At 53.4% G+C, this 21,994-nt stretch overlaps 3 protein-coding genes across 3 annotated transcripts; all 3 read right to left on the bottom strand.

The window, feature by feature from the left end:
• Positions 1-211: 211 nt before the first annotated feature.
• Positions 212-4,094, bottom strand: TGME49_219720 (Ras-related protein Rab-5C, putative). The gene has a single exon (XM_018779856.1). The coding sequence runs from the start codon at positions 1,540-1,542 to the stop codon at positions 811-813; it is 732 nt and encodes a 243-aa protein (XP_018634789.1). The 5' UTR covers positions 1,543-4,094; the 3' UTR covers positions 212-810.
• Positions 4,095-4,246: 152 nt separating this feature from the next.
• On the bottom strand, positions 4,247-7,582 carry TGME49_219730 (hypothetical protein). The gene is made up of 2 exons (XM_002370684.2): positions 6,423-7,582; positions 4,247-6,282 (listed from the first exon to the last, which is right to left on the bottom strand). The coding sequence occupies exons 1-2, from the start codon at positions 6,617-6,619 to the stop codon at positions 5,163-5,165; spliced, it is 1,317 nt and encodes a 438-aa protein (XP_002370725.1). The 5' UTR covers positions 6,620-7,582; the 3' UTR covers positions 4,247-5,162.
• Positions 7,583-8,374: 792 nt separating this feature from the next.
• On the bottom strand, positions 8,375-20,859 carry TGME49_219738 (hypothetical protein). Its single transcript, XM_018779857.1, has 9 exons — positions 20,352-20,859; positions 19,099-19,529; positions 18,624-18,723; positions 17,600-17,917; positions 16,793-17,215; positions 13,675-16,238; positions 10,494-13,281; positions 9,580-10,083; positions 8,375-9,244 (listed from the first exon to the last, which is right to left on the bottom strand). The coding sequence occupies exons 1-9, from the start codon at positions 20,652-20,654 to the stop codon at positions 9,086-9,088; spliced, it is 7,590 nt and encodes a 2,529-aa protein (XP_018634788.1). The 5' UTR covers positions 20,655-20,859; the 3' UTR covers positions 8,375-9,085.
• Between the last annotated feature and the right edge of the window lie 1,135 nt (positions 20,860-21,994).

Here is a 21,994-nt window from a genome sequence, read left to right as displayed (position 1 = left end):
GCTCTTTCGCGGGCGCGCGTGTGGAAAATCGCTTTTTCTAATGGCAGCCAAGCCGCCAATGTGAATGGGATGATATGGCGAGCCTGGTGTCACAGTATTGGGCAAGCATGCTTTCTGCATGAACTTTGTATCAGCGATGTAGCTCTACGGAGCGACCACCTATATTCAGAACGGTCTCCTGGCGGAGTAAAGTGAAGGAACCCGCAGGATCCATGGGAGAAACAATATTACTCCAGGTTCCATGGTTCCGATTACGCCTGTACCAAAGTGGCGCACTTCCTTATATAAAATACGATTGATCGCTGAAATTTATTAACGTCGGGTCGAACATGGACAATGAGGTGAAACCGTCACTACGCCTGCTGCGACCTAGGACAATTCGCGCTTAGCTACCAGAGAGCACGGTCCCCTCAAACTCTTCTATTAACACACAACATACGAATCGCGTCGTTCGTTCAAGATTTAATTGCACCGTCATCATTCATATCGACAAATCCCCTATTAGCTCATCGGGGCGGTAGAAAGCAACAACGCAAGCTCACAGTGGGGCTCCACCAACTTCCTCTACCCTAATGAAGCAGGATCCGTTGAGCGCACAGGACTAACTAGCTGCTACACCAGCTTGTATAAGAACGAGAAAGACACAGAGGCCAACAGCGGAGCCACGCAAATACGTGTCGAGCAGGTTGTGTGGACTCGCTTGGCGTGCGTGTAGCCCCTGCGCATTCAGCCCTTTCTTCCGTCCGGGACCGTTTCTCGATTGCTGGGTGCCTTCCTCGTCCCCGTTCGTGCCGCGTCGAGCTCTCCTCTTCAACTGTTTCCGCCGCAACAGGCGAATTTGCTGGCGAGTCCACCTGCCTGCCTCTGGACCGCGGGTTCGTCGGTGAGTTTGATTGTATGGACGCCTCCGCCTAGGCCCTGGGCGCCGACGGGTTTCTCGGGAAGGCGTCTGGCGATCATGGAGAAGAGTTGCTGGACGTTTTGGCCGGTTTTCGCGGAGGTCTCGATGAACAAGAGACCGTTCTCTTCCGCGTACTGGCGGCCGAGGTGAAGGTCGACTTGTTTGTGTGGTAAGTCCATCTTGTTGGCTGCAAGCGCAATGACGATGTTCGAATTCCCGCTGAGTTGGAGCTGCTGCACCCAAACTTGGGCGCGGTCGAAGCTCGCCATGTTGGACTGGTCGTACACCACAATGGCGGCTGCTGCCCCTCTGTAGTACATGGGAGCCAGAGAGGAGAACCGCTCCTGACCCGCCGTGTCCCAGATTTCGAACTTGACTGTTCGGCCGTCAACCTGGAGCGCCTGAGTGAAGAACGCAGCTCCGATCGTCGTCTCCATCGTGTCGGAAAAAGTGTTTTTCACAAAACGTACCACGAGACTCGACTTCCCCACCGAGGCATCCCCTAGAAGCACAGTTTTGTACGACGGCGGACGCGCAGCCTCAGAGGAACCCGCAGCGTAAGACTGGCCTAGACCAGAGCCGCTGCTCTGGCCATACGGTGGAAGAGATGCTCCGGAACTGTAAGCTTGCGAGAAAGACATTGTGGGCAGAGGTACACAGAGGACCCAAAAAGACAGGTGTGAAACGGAGAGGAACACGGGAAACAGATGAAACAATGAAATAGGAGAGAGGCGAGAGCAGACAAGGGAACAGAGAAAGTGGAGGGAAGCTACTGAGTTAGAGAGACTGTTGGGGAGGCAGAAAGCTGGGGAAGAGAAGAAGTAGACCAAGAAAACTCCGGGAGTTCATGCAGAGAGTCAAGAATACGCAAAATACACAAGGCGAGGGGGTGAATGGGGAGACTTCTTCCGTTATCGTGCAAGGCCGCAGAGAAGATGGGAGGCAGAACGGTAGCGCGAAGCGAGAAGGGGACAAGATCTTGAGTGCGGCAGAAAAACACAGTCAGTGCGTTTACAGGAAAGACACGAAGATACGAAAACGAATGACAGATTGCTCGAGCCCTTGTTTTTGCAAACAAAGACGACAACAGAGGCGGCAAACCAATGGAATACTTTTCGCACGTCAGTGACCCGGAATCTTAGCTCTGAAAACGACCTTGATTTGCGAACATCAGTGTCTCACTAAATCCTCCCCAAGCACAAGAGGCACCATCAGGTTCTTTTCCTCTTTCTCTGCGACATTCTTTACAAACAGGACAAGAACTTTTCTTTGCGGAGTGCTGCTGAAGCCAACTTCGCAGATGCGATGAATTTGACAGAGCAGACTTTGGAAAACTGGAGACCTTATCGACAGAGACGCTTGAGGAACGGAAACCTGACAATACAAACAAAGCAGGATGTGGATACACGAATATACAATGTGGAAGCACACAAATAATTTGCATGGAGGGATGGGCGCCGGACTAATGCGCTCAATGTGCGGCACAGCAGCGAAAGAAACGACGGCAGAAACAATGCACTAAACGGAGACGAGGAAAAGTGACAGTGAAAGAAGCACGTCTTCTCTGGAGAGTACGTTGAGACACATGCCTCGTGAACTACCCTAGAAGACAGAGCGGCTTTTCTAAACCCGAGCGGGCAGTATCCGATGCTCGCCTGATTTCGAGCGGTCCTCTCTCTGCTCCGACCTAGGTTTTGCCGTCGAAAGTGCCTGTCGAATGAGGGACAGCTTGGCAGATACTCAGCAACAGAGAGGTTATTCGGTTTTAGGTGGAGTGCGAAAGAGGGGTGCAACGCCTCGGCCTCACAGCTGTCTGTTCCAGGCCTCGTCCGTTAGTTGCGTGACAAAAGGGAGCAACAGAGAACTAGGAAGTATGCACACCCCGACAATTCAAAGCCGACGAACCACGGCTGGCACGAAAAGCAGACGAATTTTCAATTGCCCCGAGAGCGGCGTCTGAGGTCTGCGACAGCCGACAAAGACACACTTCACAGGCGTCAGGATGAAAGACAAGCTCCGGTGTGAGACATGGAGCGGTAGAGTTCTCTGCCGAGTTGTCTCGTCAATGTTCCCTTATACATCAGCGTAACTAGGCTCTCGTGTTCCTTTCGACGAAACGGAGTCCCGTGTATAGACAGCGGAAGGAAACGCTTTTTTTCGTGTCGGACAATTCATTTTAGGGGCTTTGGGAGGCGTCAGCTCCTAAAACAAGCGTATCAGACAAGACGTTGGTGCAGAGGGGAGACGTTCCCGTCAGAAAGAGATGATGTATCTGAATGACAGCGTTATTCAAAAATCTAAGCCCCCAAAAGTTTGCGATGTCACAATGGTCGCTGGGTCTTCGAGCTCTCGACTTTTTCCAAAGCCTTCCAGCCAGAAAAAGAAACGACCTACTGCTCCGCTGTTGCCCTGTTTCCCCCAGATGCAAAGCTCACATAGTTAATCAAAATATAGGAGAAGCGATTCACGCAGTGGCAGACGATTAGGAAAGACAGCACGCAGGAAATAAGGAAAAAGCGTTGACGCTACCACTAACGCTGCGCAACGACTGGGACACCAGGGCGACACACCGAACGCGCTTGCGAGCGCATGCCGAGTGTGCGGTCTTCGGTGGTTTTGTTGGGCTGTCATCTTCACATGAACTCCCGCACAAAAGATTTTTCGTGTGGAGGTGCCACCAGAAATACGGAATGAGAACATGGAGTCGACGTATAAAACTACCGGGCAGTCACTAGCAAGTTCTGGAGAAGACAAAGGGGGGCGCCTGCTGAACACCAAAGAGGCTTGCCCTTGCGGTGAACACAAGTGAAAACAGTAATCATATATTACGCGCGGAGCATTACCTCTGTGGAGTCACCATTATGTCGTAGGATCGTGGAATCCAACCTTTGTTTTGGTGTGTCAAGCAGTCTCGACTGGTCCTCGTGAGACAGGGGTCACAGGCAAGTCCACTGACAGATGCGAACTTCCACCGTAGTATTTTGTGCTCACAGAGCATGTGCTTCGAAAATTTGCATTCCCTGGCTTATTCCTACGGCGAAAGACCGCAGAAACGGGTGACGAATGTCTCGTGAGTATGGTGGCAGGTCGCGACATCACTGGCGAAGGGCGACAGAAAGATGGTAGCATAGTCGCGTTCGGGAACGGCCGAAAAAGATGGCGCTCTCTCTCACTTTCATGTCGTGGCGCCGACGACGTGGGATGCTTTCGACGAATGTCTAGCCTCATTCCCCAGACGCAGTCACCGACACTGACCGCTGCTAAAAGGGTGAAGTCCTCGGCGGTGCGGTTTCTGAATAAGACTGGTGTAATGAATGAACTATTCGTCAACAGATGTGTTTTAGTGTCGTACGGTACTTCTCCGCAATCGAACAGTAGACAGAACTTGCGTCAAGAGGCAAGGGACTCACGCATCTGAAACTGTGTCCCGCGGATGACGCCTCCTCTGCTTTGGAATCTCTGATTTTCCCTCCTTCTTCACCAGGGGTGACCACAGCGAATGTAGTTAACGTAGTAAGAAAGTCCGCACTGTTTCCAAAAGCACCGACGTTTCACGTTTGTCCGTATATAATTCCCCAAATGTCGGGAGAAGCCACGGATGTTATCGCACAACTGTGGTTCCGCCTCTGACGAGACGCAGGAAAGCCCCTGCAGCGAACGCAAATTGAATGGTCTACTGGCGCGGTCATCCCGAGTCGAAACTCTGGCTAACTGGCCACTCAACAGAAAACAACTGTTGTGTCTGGAGTCACAATAACCCAGGAGCTCCGTTGCTTAATTGCCTCCGCGTGCAACACCTCCGCAATGTCTTTTGATGCTTGTTCGACCTTCCCAAATAAAACGTATCTCCATGTGAAAGTACTCTACCTCACCGCAAGTTGTTTCGGTATGCAAATGGCGTTGAGAGGTTCACCGTGACACCAGGAGCACTAATACCAGGCGGATCGATAACGTTCACTCTGTGGGCGGTCACCATTTGCGACCGCCAACGTAAGCGAGGTTCACGCTGCTCGGGTCGAAGAAAATTCTATGTGAAACTAAACGCACCTAATATGTCTTAAAGCTTTTGCCTTTTTCCATATCATGTAATAATAAGCCCTCCTGTGGCTGCTTAGAGCAGAAACATGTAGCCGTTCTGTAACTCTCCGATTACCACAACAGTTTATCCGCAACAAGACAAAAGCCACGCATAACGCGTGACCAACTACAACAGGAAGGCGATGTTTCTCGGCAATGATAAGCGACGGTTCGCTATTTTTTTTTATGGCGGCGCTCGCCGAAAACTTCGAGGATGCTCTAATAGCATCGTGACCTCTTGCAGACGACGTTGCCGTCTCACATCGTTCACTCCCGTCCCATTCGCTCTGGCTGTTGTGGATAGTTGAAGCAGTCGCGTGAGCTCTGCGCGCTCATCTTCGAGACGCTGAATACCGTGTGCTCGTTGCCAGTTCCTCACGACCTGCCGACGGTACAGTTCGCGTTGGAGAGCTTGTTGAGCAGCTATGTCCTCCTCATTTTTCTCCTCGATGAAATCGAACAAACTGTCTCTCCTCTGCTTCAGTAGCCTCAGCCTATTATACAGCAAAGCGGACGTCAGTCTGTCCGACTTCTGTTGCATATCTTCGTGCTTGCTCTCTGTCAGATGTTCAGCTCCTGCCGTCTCCTGAGTAACTATAGAGCCACGGAGTTCTCCGAGTGGCAGATATCGTTCTCCTTCGAGACTTGCCCAATGTCGATCTGGAACCCCTTTCTCCTGTGTGACAGGGAACCTTTGCGTTTCTGTGAAACTCACGACTGGCCGTTCGAGGGCGTCTATTCGATCCCTCACGCTCTCAATTGCTGATAAAACCCGATGAAATAAGTCTTCCCTTCCTTGGCAGTCCGCGCAGGACGGATGCAAGACATCCTTGTGGGACTGTAGATCCGGAGGCAAGGGGAACTTAGACGGAAATATCATGTGCCTTGGACTTTCACTACGTTCTGTGCTCATATTGGCGCTCGAAGCGGCGTGGTCCTGGCCACGTCCACTCCGTCGAAAAATCCTGGATCTACTATTTTGCCCAGGTGGCCACAACGGAGTCCCGTTACTCGTCATCGGTCTTGCCGACATGTGTGGCACCGAGCCACCGTCTCTGATTGCTGTCAAGCCCAGCTCACCAATCAACTGCTCCATCTCACCGGGGTGGTGTGAAGCCTCTGCCAGCCGGCGCGGCGCTACACCCCCTGTAGTTCCGTTTCGCTGGCGTTCTGTCAATTGAAGGACTCGGCCGAAAAGAAGCACTCTACGTGATTTAGATAACTCTTCGTTTGCTCCGCGCTCCGTAGAAGAGACAAGCCGTCGACGATGTGGGGCTTCCGTGCTGCATGGTTCCGGTCTCAACCTGGCAAGCATGTCAACAAACACGAGAGTGTCGAGAGACACATTTCGATCGTTTTTTCTACCATGCACTCATTCACGTCTGGCGTCTACTAGGAGGCAGTCGGTGACTTTGCGTGAATCATCCAAAAGGAGCACCCTTACTTGTAATGATCTGCCAAACCAACGTCTACGCCAAAGGCGAGAATCAAAGATGCCGCTACACAGATAACCCTGATGCAAGAGGGCTGCGGTATTTTGACATCCTTGTTGTCTCCGTTATTGTAAACAGGCGCCCTCCTTCGGCGGACCAAGAGCGACGCTGCGGCGCAACCGCCCTCGGGAATGGTCTGCATATCCATCCGGTCACGTCGGGAGGGGGGGGGGAATGAACATTCGAAGAACACGTCAGAAATAACCAAGCAAACAACACATGGATACGCGTTCGTTTGAAAAGGAAGGGACACACTTTGGCGGGTCTAGTCCCGTAGTAGTGCTGGTTCAAGGTATTTACAGCAATACCGTCGACAAGAACGATGTTGATCCACGAATTCCACAGTGAACTTCACAGAGGAGTCGACTTATCCACGTTGCCGCTCCACTGCCGGCACGCTGACGACTGCAACCGTGAGCAAAACAGTCTGGGACACCTTACTTAACTGACGATACTCGTTATACTTCAGCTGCTGATGAAGCAAAAACTCACTCTTTACTGGTTTTCGGATGTGGCCGGCGACGCTTGTTTCGCGTCGCAGCCTGACTCCGGCTTCCGCGTCACTGTGCTACGAAACAAGGGAATCATGAAATGCGGACGACTGACACGAGAAATGACACGCACCAAATGACAAATCATGACCAATGGACTTCCACTAACATAACAACTCGGACACGGCACCGCCGGAAGGCTGACTGGTTTCCTGTGCATTTCACGTGGCGCCACCGGCTTGTGGCTGGCGTCAGCAACATATCGTGCAACGTCCTTTGTCCGGTTAGAAATGGACACACACAGGAACTGCCGCCGTTGTTGGGCCACCGTCCTTTCATTAGGCTGCACATCAAAGCACCGCGAGACGCTAGGGAATCGACGTTCGTCTACCCGACCTAAAACACCGCGACTCTGTCGACGCTGTGATATTTTTTAAATGACAAACGCATCACTACAGTGGAGAGAAAGAGCCTGCTCCACATAATATGTGGACGCTCTAGCTGGGGCAGCGTCTTTGAGACTGCGACCGTTTGGATTTTGGAAATGAATATGCGACGACTCGCCTTGTCTTTTCCAGATATCGCCAGAATCGTACCGCGTTGGCATCGCGGAAGCGGCGTCTACTCTAGCAGCTGTGCCGCACAGCGTTCTGGGTACATGCGCCTCGTCAGACTGTCCTCGTCTACAGCCCGGAGATGTGCCCGTTACTACCGTCAATTGCGACGCCGTTCCGATACCTACCACACTTTTGTTTCAGCTTTGTCTGGCGGTGGCTTGCCGCCACATTCTACCCTGTGGAAGGCACATGGCTGGCGCCCGTCCCGAAGAATGTTGCGCAGCGACTTTTGGCGTCTTAAGAACTCAGCCGCACAGATTGAGGAACCTCCTGGATCTGTCACGCGCGTGAAATGTCCGCAATACGCATCTTGACGAAAACTTCATAGCTCATGCTTCTTTCTACTGCGGATCGACACCCTGCCCGCGGAGCTGCGCTAGGCTCTCCCCGCGTACGGAGCTTTATGCTAGGACTTTCTGCTGGTCCCTGGTGCACGGGCAGTCTTCAACTGGTAAGCAACAAGACGTGCATTTAACAAGGATGACAGATTCATATTTGCTTTTTGAGATCACGAGCAACCTGTCGACCCCCAAGTGCAGCAGGCTGCCTCGGCGACCCATCCTGTGAGGCACCAGCAAAAATGGAAAAGCGAACCAAACTGCGCCTTGAATCAACGATTCAACATCTGCGTCACCCCGTCTGCGTTCCCACTTCTTCAGACACCGCCACAATCAGATAGAAACACAACTGGACGTCCGCGTTGTGTGGGTCCGCCTACTGAGCAGACGGAAGCGTTTATTGTTTATTGAAACAGCGTTTCGCTGGTGGCTCACTCCGGCTCTGTGCGTTTTTGCAGTTAAATAAATTAGTGCGCCAGATCTTTTGGTGAGGACAGAGAAGGGCACGCGTTTCAGAAATGTGACAAGTAGCGAGTCTTGAGCAATGCTGTCCAGCTGGTGCTTTCCATTGTGTAAGTCGCGGCTCGATAAGAAAGTTGCTGTTCCGATGGGGACTCAGCATGTCCAGATGATGACCGCCCGTGTTTTGGAAAAATTTTGCTGGAGGCCGTCCACCTGATACGTCAGACGGGGGGCGATTTCTAGGCTACAGAAGGGTCACAGAGAGAAAAAAGATAAGCTCAGGAAGCAGCGAGAAATATACTGCGAATGGGGTCAGGACAGAGAGTAACACGGGGAGGAAGTCGCGAGGCATGGAGGATCAACAAAACGAGAGGGGAACGCGAACGAGGCTGCTAAGAAACGGCAGAATGAAACAGAGAAGATGTAGACGAATGAGGAGAGACACTTGAAGGAAAACGGAATGCACGAAAGAAAGCCAAGGCATGTTTCGACTTCCCCGAAACGCGAGTCCAAGGTGGACGGAAAGAAGAACGATCCCAGCAGATTTTGCCTCTGATCTTTGGCATTCTCATACAGACGTAGCTTTGCTGAAGTGCACTACCAGAGGGTACACTTTAGAGACATTTCACCATCTTTTCGCTTCGTGGTGATTTATGCTTTCCACAACAGGCTACTGTTTTGGTCATCCGGTTTCTTAAGATGAGCCCTATTGGTACTGGCACTTGTCTTCTGCCGTTCTTCTCTCCCCTAAAACAGAACGGGGAGGTACAGAGAGCCTCTTCAAGTGACGCCTGATAAAATATAGAACGCGGGCATTTCGTGTCTCTCCTCCTGGTCGACTCAGCATCTTCGCAGCACGCGGCAGCTGCTTTCGCAAATGAATCACACCACAGATACAAAACAGAACAAGCATGAAAGCAACAGCCTGTTTCTCAAACAGACGCAATCCCGTGACTCCCGTACCCCTTGAAGGTCCCTTCCACTCGACTTCTGCTTTGCAGTCGCTCTTCCCCACGAATTCATGGATTTCTCTCTCGCTACCGCTGCATCGGAGAACCACAGACGCTGCCTGGCAGATTCGGGATAGTCATTCAAACTTCCTCTACTTCTTCCTCTCCCAGCTGCTTCCTGTCAACTTAAACGTGAGGCGGTAAAGGGCACATACCAGCGCGGCTGTTTTCGCTTCGAGTGCAGACTTACAGTGATATGAAGCAATTCCTTGGAGATCTCTCTAACGACTTGTCCTCCACTTTCATCCCTGCACAGAATGACGCTCCACTCTCGTTCTTCATTCTCTCGCTCTTTCCTCTCCAATGCGTCCAGCGCCTCGTCATCATCATCATCATCTGAGAGTAGGACGGGTCGCGCTCCCCTCTCTGTTTGTGCCTGGCCGCTGCCCGCCACTTGCTCTCCATTCCGAACAGGAGATGAAAAGAACAGGCATCCCTGCTGGTCTCTGCTAAGTCTTCTAGCTTCGCCTTCTCCTGTTTCTCTTTCCGGGTCGAAGCCTTGCGTCGCGAGATGGCGCCGCCAGAGAGGCAGCTGTGCGTTTCTTTTTCGCCATTGTTCCTCGGCTTTCGTCCTCCGATACACACCCAGCCAGTGCATGCGCTCGGCTCGTCGCGCTCCAAAGTGCGTCTCTGCCAGGCGTGTTCGCGCGCGGTCGTGGATCCCGAGGGCGATCGCCAGACAGGTCAGAAGGATCTGAGAAAGAAGCCGTTTTGTGGGAAAACCGAAATCCGAAACGCGGGCACGCGAATTAGAGGAGCCACGCTGTGGAAACTGACCCTTCAAAAAATTGCCTCTTTCGAAGAAGATCCAAGGAGAAAAACTGCAGGCCCCAGCGCATCGCTGAAATTGTTCGATACGAAAAACTGAAAATGCAGTGTTCTCTGCGAGTTGACAGAGAGCGCAAAGGTGAACCGTTGGGGCAGCAGTACGCCACCTCACCCATAATTGTAGATCGATGTGTATGCATACTTCTATATATGCCAACTTACCAATGAATATGTGCAAGCATGCAAACACACAATTCTCACTACGTATATCCACATTCGTCGACAGAGTTTTGTAGTGCGCATGCTGAAAAGGTTTTGACCTCCTTCGGATCTCACCTCAAGGTGCTCGCCTCGTCCCTGTGCGGCCTCGCCCGCCTCCACTCCGTCTCGCTGTTCTCTCTCGGTTTGCCTCCCAGTCTCACAATCTGGCGATGTGTGTTTGGTTGCTGATGCGAACATGTGCTTCCCCTCTTTCGCCGATTGGCCTTCGTCCGCGTTTCCTTTCCTGCTTTCCAGCTTCAGTTTTTCTTCAGAAAGAAGCGCATCAAGCACAGCGATAACAGAAGCCGGTTCTGCACCCGTTCGGTCCCTGCCGTTTTCCCACTCCTCCACCGTTTGTCGACTTTCACCTTGTCCCCTTGGCTCTCCGAGTGCATCTGATTTTTCTCGGGGGGCTGGCTTTCCGCTTTCTTCGGCTTCTTCGCCTCTGCGTGTCTCCGCTTCGCTCCCGTCGCTTTCTCTCGTCTCGCACGCAGCCGGGAACCCCACAAGTTGATCGCGAAGCAACATGTCGAGCGCCCTCAAGAGGAAGACGAAGAACCTGAAGAAGTGAGTGAAGAGCATGAGAGACTCTGCGTCTCCTTCGTCCTGTGATGTCTCTCTCTCGCGTGCAGAGAGACATGGACACAGACAGGCAGTGGCGCAGACGAGGTCGATGAGCAAGCCGAGAAAGGCAGCAGCCTCGTGCCCAGACGCCTTCGCCAGCGAATCAGACACCGAGTTTCCTTCCTTTCTGTCTTCGTCAGCTGGCGGTTTCCCCAAGGGTCCGTTCAACACCGCGTCCAGAGACAGATCGTCAGTTTCTCCAGCCGTGGAGCAGGTTTCCTCCCCGTGCTTTACGTCGCCGCCCGGTGCCTCGTTGTCTTCGGGGTTGCCCCAGTCAAGCGCGGGAACCTCTAGACTGTACATACAGCCGAAAAGGAGACGCGCCGTCTCTGCGCCCAACGCAGTTCCAAGGCTCCTTTCTTCTGGGATGCATGCCAGTTCTGCCAAGGGAGGACTCGTCGAGCACGAGGGACAGGAAGGAGACAGAGGCGCTGCGACGGCACGAAAAAGGGGATTTTGAAGGAAGAGAAGCAGCAGACGAAGACTCGAAGAAATCGGGGAGAGCAGCGGACGGGCCGCGATCCAGTCGGTGAACGTCAGCGTCTTAACTTTCGTCTCTGCCGCTTGTCCAACGTCGACGCCCCCTGCCAGGGAATCCACCAAATATCTGTATTTCTGGGACAAGAAGTAATACGTTTGGTGGAAAGCGACACCGTCGGTGACTCGCTGAACAGGCAGAGCCGACGTGTACGGACACAGCTCTGGGCCTTGTGTAGCGGCCTGGGGGAAACTGTACGCAGCCGACTGCAGAGAGAGTTTTGCGGGAGAAGCTGCAGCTAAACAGAAAGCGGAAGGCCGGGTGGAAGAGGCCCACACACTGTTACGCCTTTCAAGAAACAGAAAAGAAGGACCGACCTCCGCCAGACACTCGCGAAAAAAAACTAGCGTCGCCGTGACCGCATGCAAACGGCCGAAGAAGGCCGCATAGGAAAAACAGCCGCGAGCGTCCAAACTCGCCTCGGGGAGAGAAGAAGCAGAAGAGGAGACAGAAGAAGCGACAACAGAAGACAGGGAAGAAGAAGTAGAAGACGAGGCGACGGGGTGGGAAGTACCTGAGATGGCGATCTGTAGAACAGTTTCGAGGAGTGGAAAAATTCTGGTTTCGAGAATGGTACACCTGGGGCAACAGGTTGCGCCCTCTCGTTTGCCTTCATTCTGGAGCATTGCCGACCCTGTCAAGTTCCCCTCAGACCGCGCCTCGCGGGCCGCTGCACGCTGTGGCTCGCGAAAGAGCGAAGGAAACCGCAGAAAGCCTTCTCTCAGAATGTCCGTGGATACCTTCGCCGCGACATTCAACAGAGCCGGCAGGTGAGAGGGCAGGAAGAAGCAAGGTGGCAAAGACGAACTCAGCGAACAAGAAGACTCCTCATCGTGCCGTAGAGTCTCTTCCAGTGGAGAGACAGAGACGTCGCCGTTCTCCTCCCTGTTCGCCGCCTCGTCTGCCCTGCGGTCTTCACCTGCTGCCTGCCCATCACTGTCGAGTTTTCTTCGTTTTGGGGTACTCGCTCCTCGGCCGTCGTCGCCGGCTGCCTTCGCTGTCCCCCGACAGCCTGTCTCGCCTACGCTCTGTCCGACTTCACTCCCTGGACGCGCAGCAAGTTTCGCGACGCTTCTCGTCGCCTCCTGAGAGTCTGCGAAGGGCTTCGTGGCACTGCACAAGAGAGACAGAAGGAGCTTCTCCAGCCACTGGAAAGCGCGGCGGACGCTCGCCTGGTCGGCGTCCGCGGAGGCGCCCTGAGCATCGCTGAAACTGGAGGACGTCAGGCTGCGAAGAAGGATTTCCAAAAGATCTTGGCAACCCTCAGCCTCGCATCGCGAAGACGCTGAGATAGAAATGCGGGGGAGACACGCATCAGGCGGAGGAGCTCGCGACGAGGCGGTAGCTTGAAGAAGCTCAGGCGAGGAAGAAGAGGGAGACTGTGGCGACGAGGAGACTCGCGGTGACGTGCTGCGAGAAGGCAACACCAAGGTGCGGAGAAGCTGAGGCAGCAAGTCGCAGAGAGACCTTCTGTCGAGAAGAGAGAGGAGAGACAGTGGCAAGGATCGACACGCAGAAGGGAGATGGAAAAAGAGCGGAGCTCGACCTGGACTCAGCTCTGAAGACCGAGAGAGCGACGCACGCTGGAAAAGACAAGCCTCGGTCTCGGGGTGTCGTTCTGGATGCGCCTGCCCGCCCGGAGAGAAGAAGAGAGAAAGTAGAGAAGACTCGAACGCTCGAAAGAGGCCCAAAAACTCCACCCTGAAAACAGACAGCGACAGAGCGCGGGTCCACAACGGCGTCTCCGTTCGGCCGAACCTAGGAAAAAAGACTGCCCAGTTTCCGAGTGCATGCATCTACACATGCATTCACTTCACAGGGGCAGATGCACTGGTGTGTGCAGACGTTGGAAGAGCCATTGGAAGAGTCACGCATGAAGGCGAGGCACTCAGGAGTGACAAATAGGCCGTTGCTTTACCTATCAAGGCCGTTGTGCTACAGATCATCACATGCATGGACGCCAAGGAATGCATGCTGGCGGAGTCAATTCTAGTCGACTCTCTACACATGCACACACAGATGCAAATGTGTAGATACTGGAGCAAGTGCATGTAGGCATAGTGACTCTTTCAGCAGGCAGTCTATCTTGCTTACTTTTCATTCCGACGAAGAGCAATATGCCTCATGACCTGGGCGATCCAGTTCGCCATTTCCGCAGCCCGATGAACGTGTGCCACACTGGCCCTCTGTGGCGTGCTTTCTTCGCGCTCAGACGCTCTTTCGTTCCTCTTTTCGCCTACGTCTCGCTCTCCTCTCTCTCCTCTCATGTCGTCCCCAGAAGAGAGAGCAGCGACTGTTGAACACAGTTTCACATACATTTGCCCAACAAGAACCCCCCAGTTGCGAGTTCGGGGGTTCGCACTGCCTGACGCGTTTTCCACAGTTCCCGCGCGGCCTTTTGCCCTCGCCTTCTGCGTCTCTTCCGCTCGCTTCGCTTCCTCTCCCAGCGTGACTTCGCTGTCCCCCTTCGTGGGGGACTGGCGACTGTCCCCTGTCTCTTTCATCTGCTGGGGAGCCCTGTTCCCGCCCGCGCTAGGCGACGCGTTGTCTGCTCCGTGTTGCCTTTCTCCAGGTGTCTCTTCGCGCCCGCCGGTGTCTCTGAGATTCGCACTCGATCTTTGCTTTTTCTGTTGCCGTGCATGCGAAGGACCGTCGCCTGCGGCGGCGCACGATGCGAGGACCTGGGCGAGACGTGAGTCCCCAGAGACGGAGAAGGGTGGGTCTTCGAGGGCAGCGAAAAACGTCCGATACAGCGGAGACAGAACAGAAGGCAAAGCAGCGGCAATCTCTGTCGGCGCAGCACCCAAGAGAAGAAATGCAAGCGGCAGAAGCGTCACAGACAGCTGCGTGATGCCGTCGTCCGGGACTCTCTCCGGAGACGCACAAACGGCGAGCTTCGACCTCTTCTCGCAACCGACAAAAGCAGAAACGTCTTCTCGAGGGTCGAGATTCGTGGGAAGAGAGGAAGAACGTGCATTCTTTCCACACGCATCTTTTTCTTGTGAAGATCCTTCATCTTCTACATCGTCGTTCTTCTCAGGAGGTGAAATAGGTGAAACCTCTTCTTCATCTTCTTCCTCTTCTTCGTCTCCCTCTTCTTCTTCGTCTCCCTCTTCTTTTTCTTCATCTCCCTCTTCTTCTTCTTCGTCGTCTTCTTCTTCTTCATCTTCTTCATGGTCTTCCTCTGCTTCTACTACTTCTGTCGGCTTTCTTCGTCTTCCTTCGGGAGCTGCATGGGGGTACGGAGAGACGAGAGGGAGCGAAACAAGCAGGGAAACCGATTCGACTAGGATGGTTTGTATTCCGAGTACGCATGCAGAGGCGGCATGGCTCTGTTCCCGCGGCGAGACGCTTTCTGAATGCGGAGAAGAAACAGAAGATTCTTCGCGGGCGCGGCTTCTCTTCCACGTCGTTTGCTCGAGTGCACTGAATGTGTCTAGAACAGCCGCCACCAGGTGAGAGGCCGCGCTCCCTCTCGCCTCGTTCTTGCCCTCGTTTCTCTGTCCCCTATCCTCTGCTCCTCCTTCTTCACCTTTGCGTTCTTCTGCTCGTTGATCTTCGCCTTCTTGCTCTTCTTGCTCACCCCTGAGCAGTTCATCGAAGAAGGCAGAGCGTCGTAGGTCTTCAAGGCAGTTGTGAAGGAGCGCAGGAGCAAAGAGCGTTTTTCTTTTCCCTGAGACGCCGCGCGAACCACGCGACCCGAGAGAAGGAAAGAGTGACGAGAGAATGAGAGAGAAGAAAGTGGGTGCAGATGAGGAGACATCGAGGCGCCGCGACAGTGAGACAGACGCTTCGGCTCCGCCACCGGCTCGGCTCGTGAAACGATCGACTTCGGCTTGCAGGCCAGAGACCAAGGGAGCGAAGAAGGCAGTGCAGGCCTGGAGGATCAAGTCCGTGAGGAAGACAGTTCTTCGCGAGAAGGAGAAGAAGGCAAAGTGTGACAGACAAGAGCGAGGCGCTGACTCCAGGAAGTCTCCACGCTGCCCTCCGGCGGTAGGGCCAGGCGAACCCACAACGCCGTCGCCCTCTACGCGAAGGCTTTGAGCAGAAGGACCGAGCTCGAGAGGAACACAAAAAGCTGCGTTTCCCGTCCGCGTTATCAAGAGAAAAATGTTTTCCTTCGCGACTTTCTTGTGCGCGCTCTTCGCTCGGGGTCCCTGGCCCCGTAGCTCCGCCTGGACGCTTTCGAGTCCACTGCGCATTTGTCTCGCCAAGTGCAAGAGGAAGAGCAGAGCAGTCAGGTAGCAAGACAGAAAGAGCGAGGTGAATGCCGGAGGAAGCAGGAGAGTGGGGAGACCATCCACTTCGCTCGCGGAATCTCCATCGCATGCTTTTTCGCTCTCGCGGCCTCGCTTCTTCACACTCGCCCCACGAATTGACTGAGACGCATCTCGGCCGCCTGCCGCGGTTCGCAGGGGGGAAAAGGCCCACAAAGCTCCGGCGCTGCCCGAGGCGAAAACCTCGCCGGTGTTGGTGAGGAGCGGAGACAGCGGAAAGGAGGCGAGTCGGAACGTCAGAGACGCCAGGCCGAGACGCAGAGCCTGGAGAAGCGCGGAGCACGAGGCAGACGCCGCAGGAGTATCCGCAGGAAGGGAGAAGGAGAGCAGGAAAGACAGGGAGGACAGAACGTGCCTCACGAAGAAGAAAAAGAGGTCGCCCTGCAGAGAAAATGCAAAGACCTGTAGTCGTCCGTGTTGTTGCGTCAACGAAACAAATGTCATCGATGCTGACAGGGCACTCACATGTTTTGATGACAGGAATACTAACGAACCACCGGGTTGGGTGGGATTTCTATTGACATGGCACAATATGCTAGAACATTCCATTAAGGCTCAAGACTCGCCACACGCTGAGAACCATGCGATGCGGGGAAAACCAGCGCCCCGGTCCAAAAGACAGTTCCTCCGTCAGCAGCATTCATACCCTTCTCCCCTCTGAGTAGTATTTCGAATGCCACAACCACTATCCGAAACGAAATGCAAGGTGCTCAGTGTATTACATAGACATGTACTGTGAATATATACGCACCTGTAGACAGACATGCATACACATATGCATGTTTTCGTACACATACACAGAATTGCGTATATACATACATATATATATATATAGATATATATATATATATAGATATAGATATATGGTGGTATCCGGTTTGAGTCTCGAAACCGTGAACCCTGCACATCTCGTTTCAATTTTGTGTCACCTTTACCGATTGGTTATGCGTCAGCGTTCCTTTTGAGCCGGATTCGTCCTGGGGCTTTAGACTGGCACTTTCCGAGAGCTGCAGAAGCAGGACAACGAGGAGACAGTTTTTTTCACTTTGAAGAGAAGAGAGGCGCCGAGCAGGGTTGCCGTGGACGTCGCAGTTGGTCGCGAGCGACGCAGATCCTCCCTCGCTTCTCTCTGCCTCCTCATTCTCCACCATACGCGCTACGTGCTCGTCAGGCAGGAGTTGTCGGGTCCCAAGAAGAAGAAGGTACAACAGCCGAAGGCAGTTGAACAAATGGAGAAGAAGATCGGAGAGGTTGTCCTTTCCGGCTTTCTGGAGGCGATGCTTCTGGCCGTCCGTCTCTTTGGAGCCTCCGGCGTGGAGTGCAGAGAGCGCGAGACTCGCTGGCCTCCCGCGGCAGGTCTGACACCAAGAAAAAAGAGAAAAGAGGGACAGAAGGTGAACACGGAAATCACACCCTACACTCTTTCGCACCACCATGCCTGCAGGCGCATATACGAACATGCCAATAGACACAGAGAGACAATCGTCCCTAGATATAGACAGAAATTTATACGAACACCAGATGGATACACAGCTCTACAAAGAGGGAGATGGACAAATTGGGAGGTCGATGTAGAGGTATATATATATATATATAATTATCTATGTAGATACAGATAGATGAAGATAGGTAGACGGGTCAACAAATACATATACATACATTTGGCAAATGCATATAGAAAGGTAGAGAGAGATGAGAAATGTGTACTGTTTTTTTTAGCGTATAGGCACGTCGCCACTTACTGCCTTCAAGTCCTCGATGAGTTGCAGCCACAGTTTGCATGTCTTGTTGAAGAGGGCGGCGAGTTGCTTCACCCGAGCCTGTTGTGGCGGAGAGAGCGCGGTCCATATTGCATCCTTTCTGGCGCTCAGGGCGTTCGTCCCTGCCGCTGTCGAGGCCGAGAAACGGGGAGACGAAAACGCAGACGAGAGAAAAGGCACTCGCGGAAGCGAAGGCAGATGCGGGGGAAGCAGATGAAGCAGCAGAGGCAGAGCCAAAGAGGTGAATGCCGGCAGAGTTGCTGTCCTGCATGTGAGCACGTTGATGATGCTGAAGGGGAGCTGGGCACCCCAAGGGAGAGACAGAGAAAGAGAGCGAGAGATGTGAGAATCAAGTGCAACTCGAGAAAAAGAGAAAGCCCAGAAAAGCGGCGTCCACAGGGGGGGGGCAGGTCGCCGTACCGCCGCGACACCACACCCGAAAACCAAGATTCATCGAACCTGATACGCGCAAAGACACGCGTGCATGCATTTCGACTTTCACGAGTATGAACTTGGTACCTACGCTTAGATCGAAAGGGGAAAACAGAGATTCTCACACGTCACGTTTTTACCCGTGGAGACATGCGGCCGCTTACTGACACCTTGCAGGCTGGGTTCTCGCTCGGTACACGGATCGACCTGTCCGCATACGTTCATTTGTCGGGATGGACGCCTACACTGATATTCATGTGCATGCAAAGGTGCATGTGACTATGTCTTCGTCCGTAGCGTGAACTAAGTCTACACCCTAACTGCCATCGAGGGGTCATCCGGAACGCATTTAAATACTTGTCTCCAGAGTCATGGGCATGATTTTGTCTCCCATTTCGAGTCCCTAAAAGTCGGACGCCCTGTCCGAAATGTCGGTGTCAGCCTGTGGAGAGTCAGACATGCTTGGACAAGCACTGCGACATTCATTTTCACGCAGATGCGAATTCACTACCACTGTAGAAGCGCACAAAGCTCGATGCATGCGTCGACAGACGCAGAGCCTCCTTTCGCGTACCTCTTCTTCCCCGACGAGCAGAGAAGGACAGAGACGCCGCGCCGTGTCGATTAAGCGCAAAGTGTCTAGGCGTGTATCGGGGTCCAAGGCGGTTAAGCCACTGAACAAGAAGGAGGAAAGAAGAAATGCGGTGGATGAAAAGAAACAGAGACACGTGAAAGGAGGCACAAACAGACGCAAAGAGAGAGCAGAGAGAAAGGCGACAACGCCGCCTGCAGTTCACGGCGTGTGTAGGTCTTGTGTACCATTCTGGAGACAAAACAGCTGATAGGAAGGACACAGAGACACAGGAGAAACGGAGAGGGTTTGAGCAGTGAAATCGACGCCGAAGTGAGGCTGCAGCTACAGTGCCAGGGTCGAACAGGGTGAGAACAGCAGCCTTTCGCACAATACGGGGGCTACGCTGTTCTTCAGTGCCTCTTCTGTTTCGCCTTTGCCAGTCTTTTGCGCGGTCTGCCCCTCACAAAAGACTTACTTCTGCAGCAAAATGGCGATGCGCTTTCGGTGGGCACAGAGAATCTGTGAATCTCCCTCTTGTCTCGCCTCTGTCTCTCCGTCCCAAGGCTCGTCGCCGTGGCCCGTCTCGCCACCGACCGCGGTCGCGCCTCCCCCGGCGCCTCTGCGGCCAAGGCCCCGCCGCCCCGGACGCGCCCGAAGTGGAGCCACAAGAGACAGGAGACTCGCCCAAGACGCCCGAACAGCTGTGCGAGCTGCGGGGTCGCGTTCGGACAAGCCGCTGCCTAGGAGAGCGGGAAGCAGAGTGGGGAGGAGAGGGTTCAGCAGAGAAGAAAACTGAGAAGAAGAACTTTCTATGTGGGCGCAAAGAGGCGCGGCAAGCAGGCGAGAGAGGGAGGACGACAGATGCACCAGTCCTGTGACACGGATTCGAGGCGTCGGGTGGCGAATCTGAGCAGAACGCAAACAACCTCACCAAAGCCGCTTCCTTGTCCACATGTCAAAATCAAAACAACGGCGTAGACATGTCCCTTCCTCCGCAAGAAAAAAACTACATCTCAACACGTACCTAGCTATCTGTATATACATGTACACTACGTATATGCTACAGACGCAGATAAGTATGCATGCAACTGCAACCAGAAACGAAGGTGCCCGACTGAGTAGAGGCATTGGCAGAGGAGCAAATTTACTGGGGAAACCAAGACACAAACCGGAGGGTGAGCAAGCGAAATGAGATTCACCGAGCGCAGAGACAGCTTCAACTGTGCCAGGGGGTAGAGGAGTCAGACAGACATGTGGAGACAGGCAGAAGAGCACGCAGCGGCTTAGAGGCAGACACACACGGCAGTGAAGATGTGGACTTCACAGGAAGAGGAAGTCGAGGCCAAGAAAGTTGCGGTGGGAGAGCCTTTAGATTTTTCCAGTGAACAGGGATGCAGGAAATATGAAGAAGGCTCTGATCGGCTGCTGCTCCACCAAACCAATGGAATGCAGGTGTGTATGAAAGCGAGAAAAACAGCGTTCACCAGACTGTCCTCGTGAGTGTGTCGAGACGCTTTCGTCCGAAAACTTCAAGTTACGGGAGCGCCCGTGTCAGCACACGGCAGAAGCAGAATTCGGAAAGTTGCACTGTTCCGCGAGAAGAGTAACGCATGCAGTTGAGCATAAATGGAAAAGGCGATTCCAGCAGCCTTAGCTTTGAAGTAAACAGGTGGGGTTCTCCTGCACTGTCGTCGACAGAGAAGTTGGAATCACAAGTCTCTTACTGACCTTCTGGAGGGCTTCTTCGAGGTCTTTGGCAGCCTCTCGGGGACTGAGGGAAGTGGCGGGGAGCCTCTTCTTCAAGAAGGACCCCTCCCGCTCTTCTCTCTCTTCTTGTCGACGCTGACGCGCGAGGAGAAAGTTGTTTTTTGCGGTGACGCGGGTATCGGTGAACGAGGCAGGCCTCTCTTTAGGCCCTCCCACTGTCTTCTTCCTTTTCTCGAACGGAGCTGGAGCCTGCTGCATGCGCCTCGCAGCAGGCGTCGCAGGCCTCCCTTGGCCCTTCTTCTTCGGCGGATTCGGTCGAGTCATCTTGGAGTCACCCAAGAAAAAGAGAACGCGTCGGGGACGACACGCAAGCAGAAGAGAGGGTCGGAGGCGGACGGAGAGGTGAAGAGGCGAGAGAGACTCAAATATACAGCGACGGAGGGAAGGGAGATAGAGGGAAGCGAGGAACAGAAAGGAGGGACTCAGAAAAAGCTCTCGAGGGAAATCAATGAAACGCGAAGCTCGCCTGGCTCTCTCCTTCTCTGCAGGCGCAGAGAGAGGGAGGGGCGAGGGCGACGACTGGAGACAGAAAAAGGGGAGAAAGAGGTCGAAAAAAATGGGGGAAAAAACGTTAAAGATCTCAGCGAAGCCTACGCCATGGTATCTCCTCACTAGGTAATTCGGGACGGAGTCTGCTGCTGAAATTGACCCGATGCATGCAAAAAAAAGCGTCATGAGTGCATGCCATGCAGTCGCAACAAGCCCGACAATGCGCTGGGCGTGCTTCCGACGGCGGTGACACGCACAACAATGGGTTCTGTGCTGACAGCACAAAATACATTTTTGCAGGTCTCCAAGGCATAACCGTGAGCAAGAGACTCAACTTGGAAAAATCAACTTGAGTTCGTTTCTCTCTGCCGAGAAACCAGCATTTCCGTGTCGTCCGCTGTCGTGGAGAGAGTGCCTCACGCGCTGCATGTCGAGGCACTCACTACATGGCTGGTGCTTGGATCAACACAGGAACCCGTAACGCTCGTCGCGAACAAGCATTCGTCTGATTTTCGGACTTTTCAGATATACTCTGGAGGTCAGAACGGCATTCGTAGACCGATGAAATTCAAGAGTTTCCCCCCTTGAGGGCTAGCACATTGCCAGCACCTGGCGTATGAACGGGGAGTACTTGTGCGATCCAGCACCGCCAGTAGAGACTACCTCTGGGCTTCAGAGAACTATAGCACAATATGAAAGTGAAAACGTCAGCCTACAAAACTAGCGGTGCAATGGAAACTCCTGTTCGAAGCTGGTGGCGCACGGACATAGCCTGCTGTTGTTCTGATGTCACGGGAATATTCACAGCGGGAATAGGGCTGCTTGCGTGTTACTTTCAAACAACGGAGTCACCTCAGCCATGCCAAGCGTTAGCCGCACTCACATCTGTTTGCACCAGCTTCAATCAGAATCCCTTTTCCTTCGGTTTTATCATTTTGGACTCTTTTGAGGAGAATCTCGAGGGTTAAGAGTCAATCTTCGGCCAGAGTATCACAAGCAAACTGAAATGCGCCTTGTCGTTTGGCATTCTTTGCAGGAGAACTGGTAGGGTGTAGACTATCTAGTAGGCTGGTGAACACTCTTTGTGAATAACATAAAACGTGACTGTGGTTTAG

The sequence above is a fragment of the Toxoplasma gondii genome, chromosome XII, assembly GCF_000006565.2.
Source record: "Toxoplasma gondii ME49 chromosome XII, whole genome shotgun sequence".
Taxonomy (NCBI): Eukaryota; Apicomplexa; class Conoidasida; order Eucoccidiorida; family Sarcocystidae; genus Toxoplasma; species Toxoplasma gondii.
This window is presented reverse-complemented; position numbering and strand designations above follow the sequence as displayed.

Coding starts and splice junctions, on each gene's coding strand:
- TGME49_219720 (XM_018779856.1), bottom strand. CDS start 1,542: ATGTCTTTCTCGCAAGCTTACAGTTCCGGAGCATCTCTTCCACCGTAT.
- TGME49_219730 (XM_002370684.2), bottom strand. CDS start 6,619: ATGGATATGCAGACCATTCCCGAGGGCGGTTGCGCCGCAGCGTCGCTC. Junction 6,283..6,422: donor GGTTTGGCAGATCATTACAA/GTAAGGGTGCTC, acceptor CATGCTTGCCAG/GTTGAGACCGGAACCATGCA.
- TGME49_219738 (XM_018779857.1), bottom strand. CDS start 20,654: ATGACTCGACCGAATCCGCCGAAGAAGAAGGGCCAAGGGAGGCCTGCG. Junction 17,918..18,623: donor TGCTCGTCGGGGAAGAAGAG/GTACGCGAAAGG, acceptor TGGGGTGCCCAG/CTCCCCTTCAGCATCATCAA. Junction 16,239..16,792: donor CGCTGACGCATAACCAATCG/GTAAAGGTGACA, acceptor TTTTCTCTGCAG/GGCGACCTCTTTTTCTTCTT.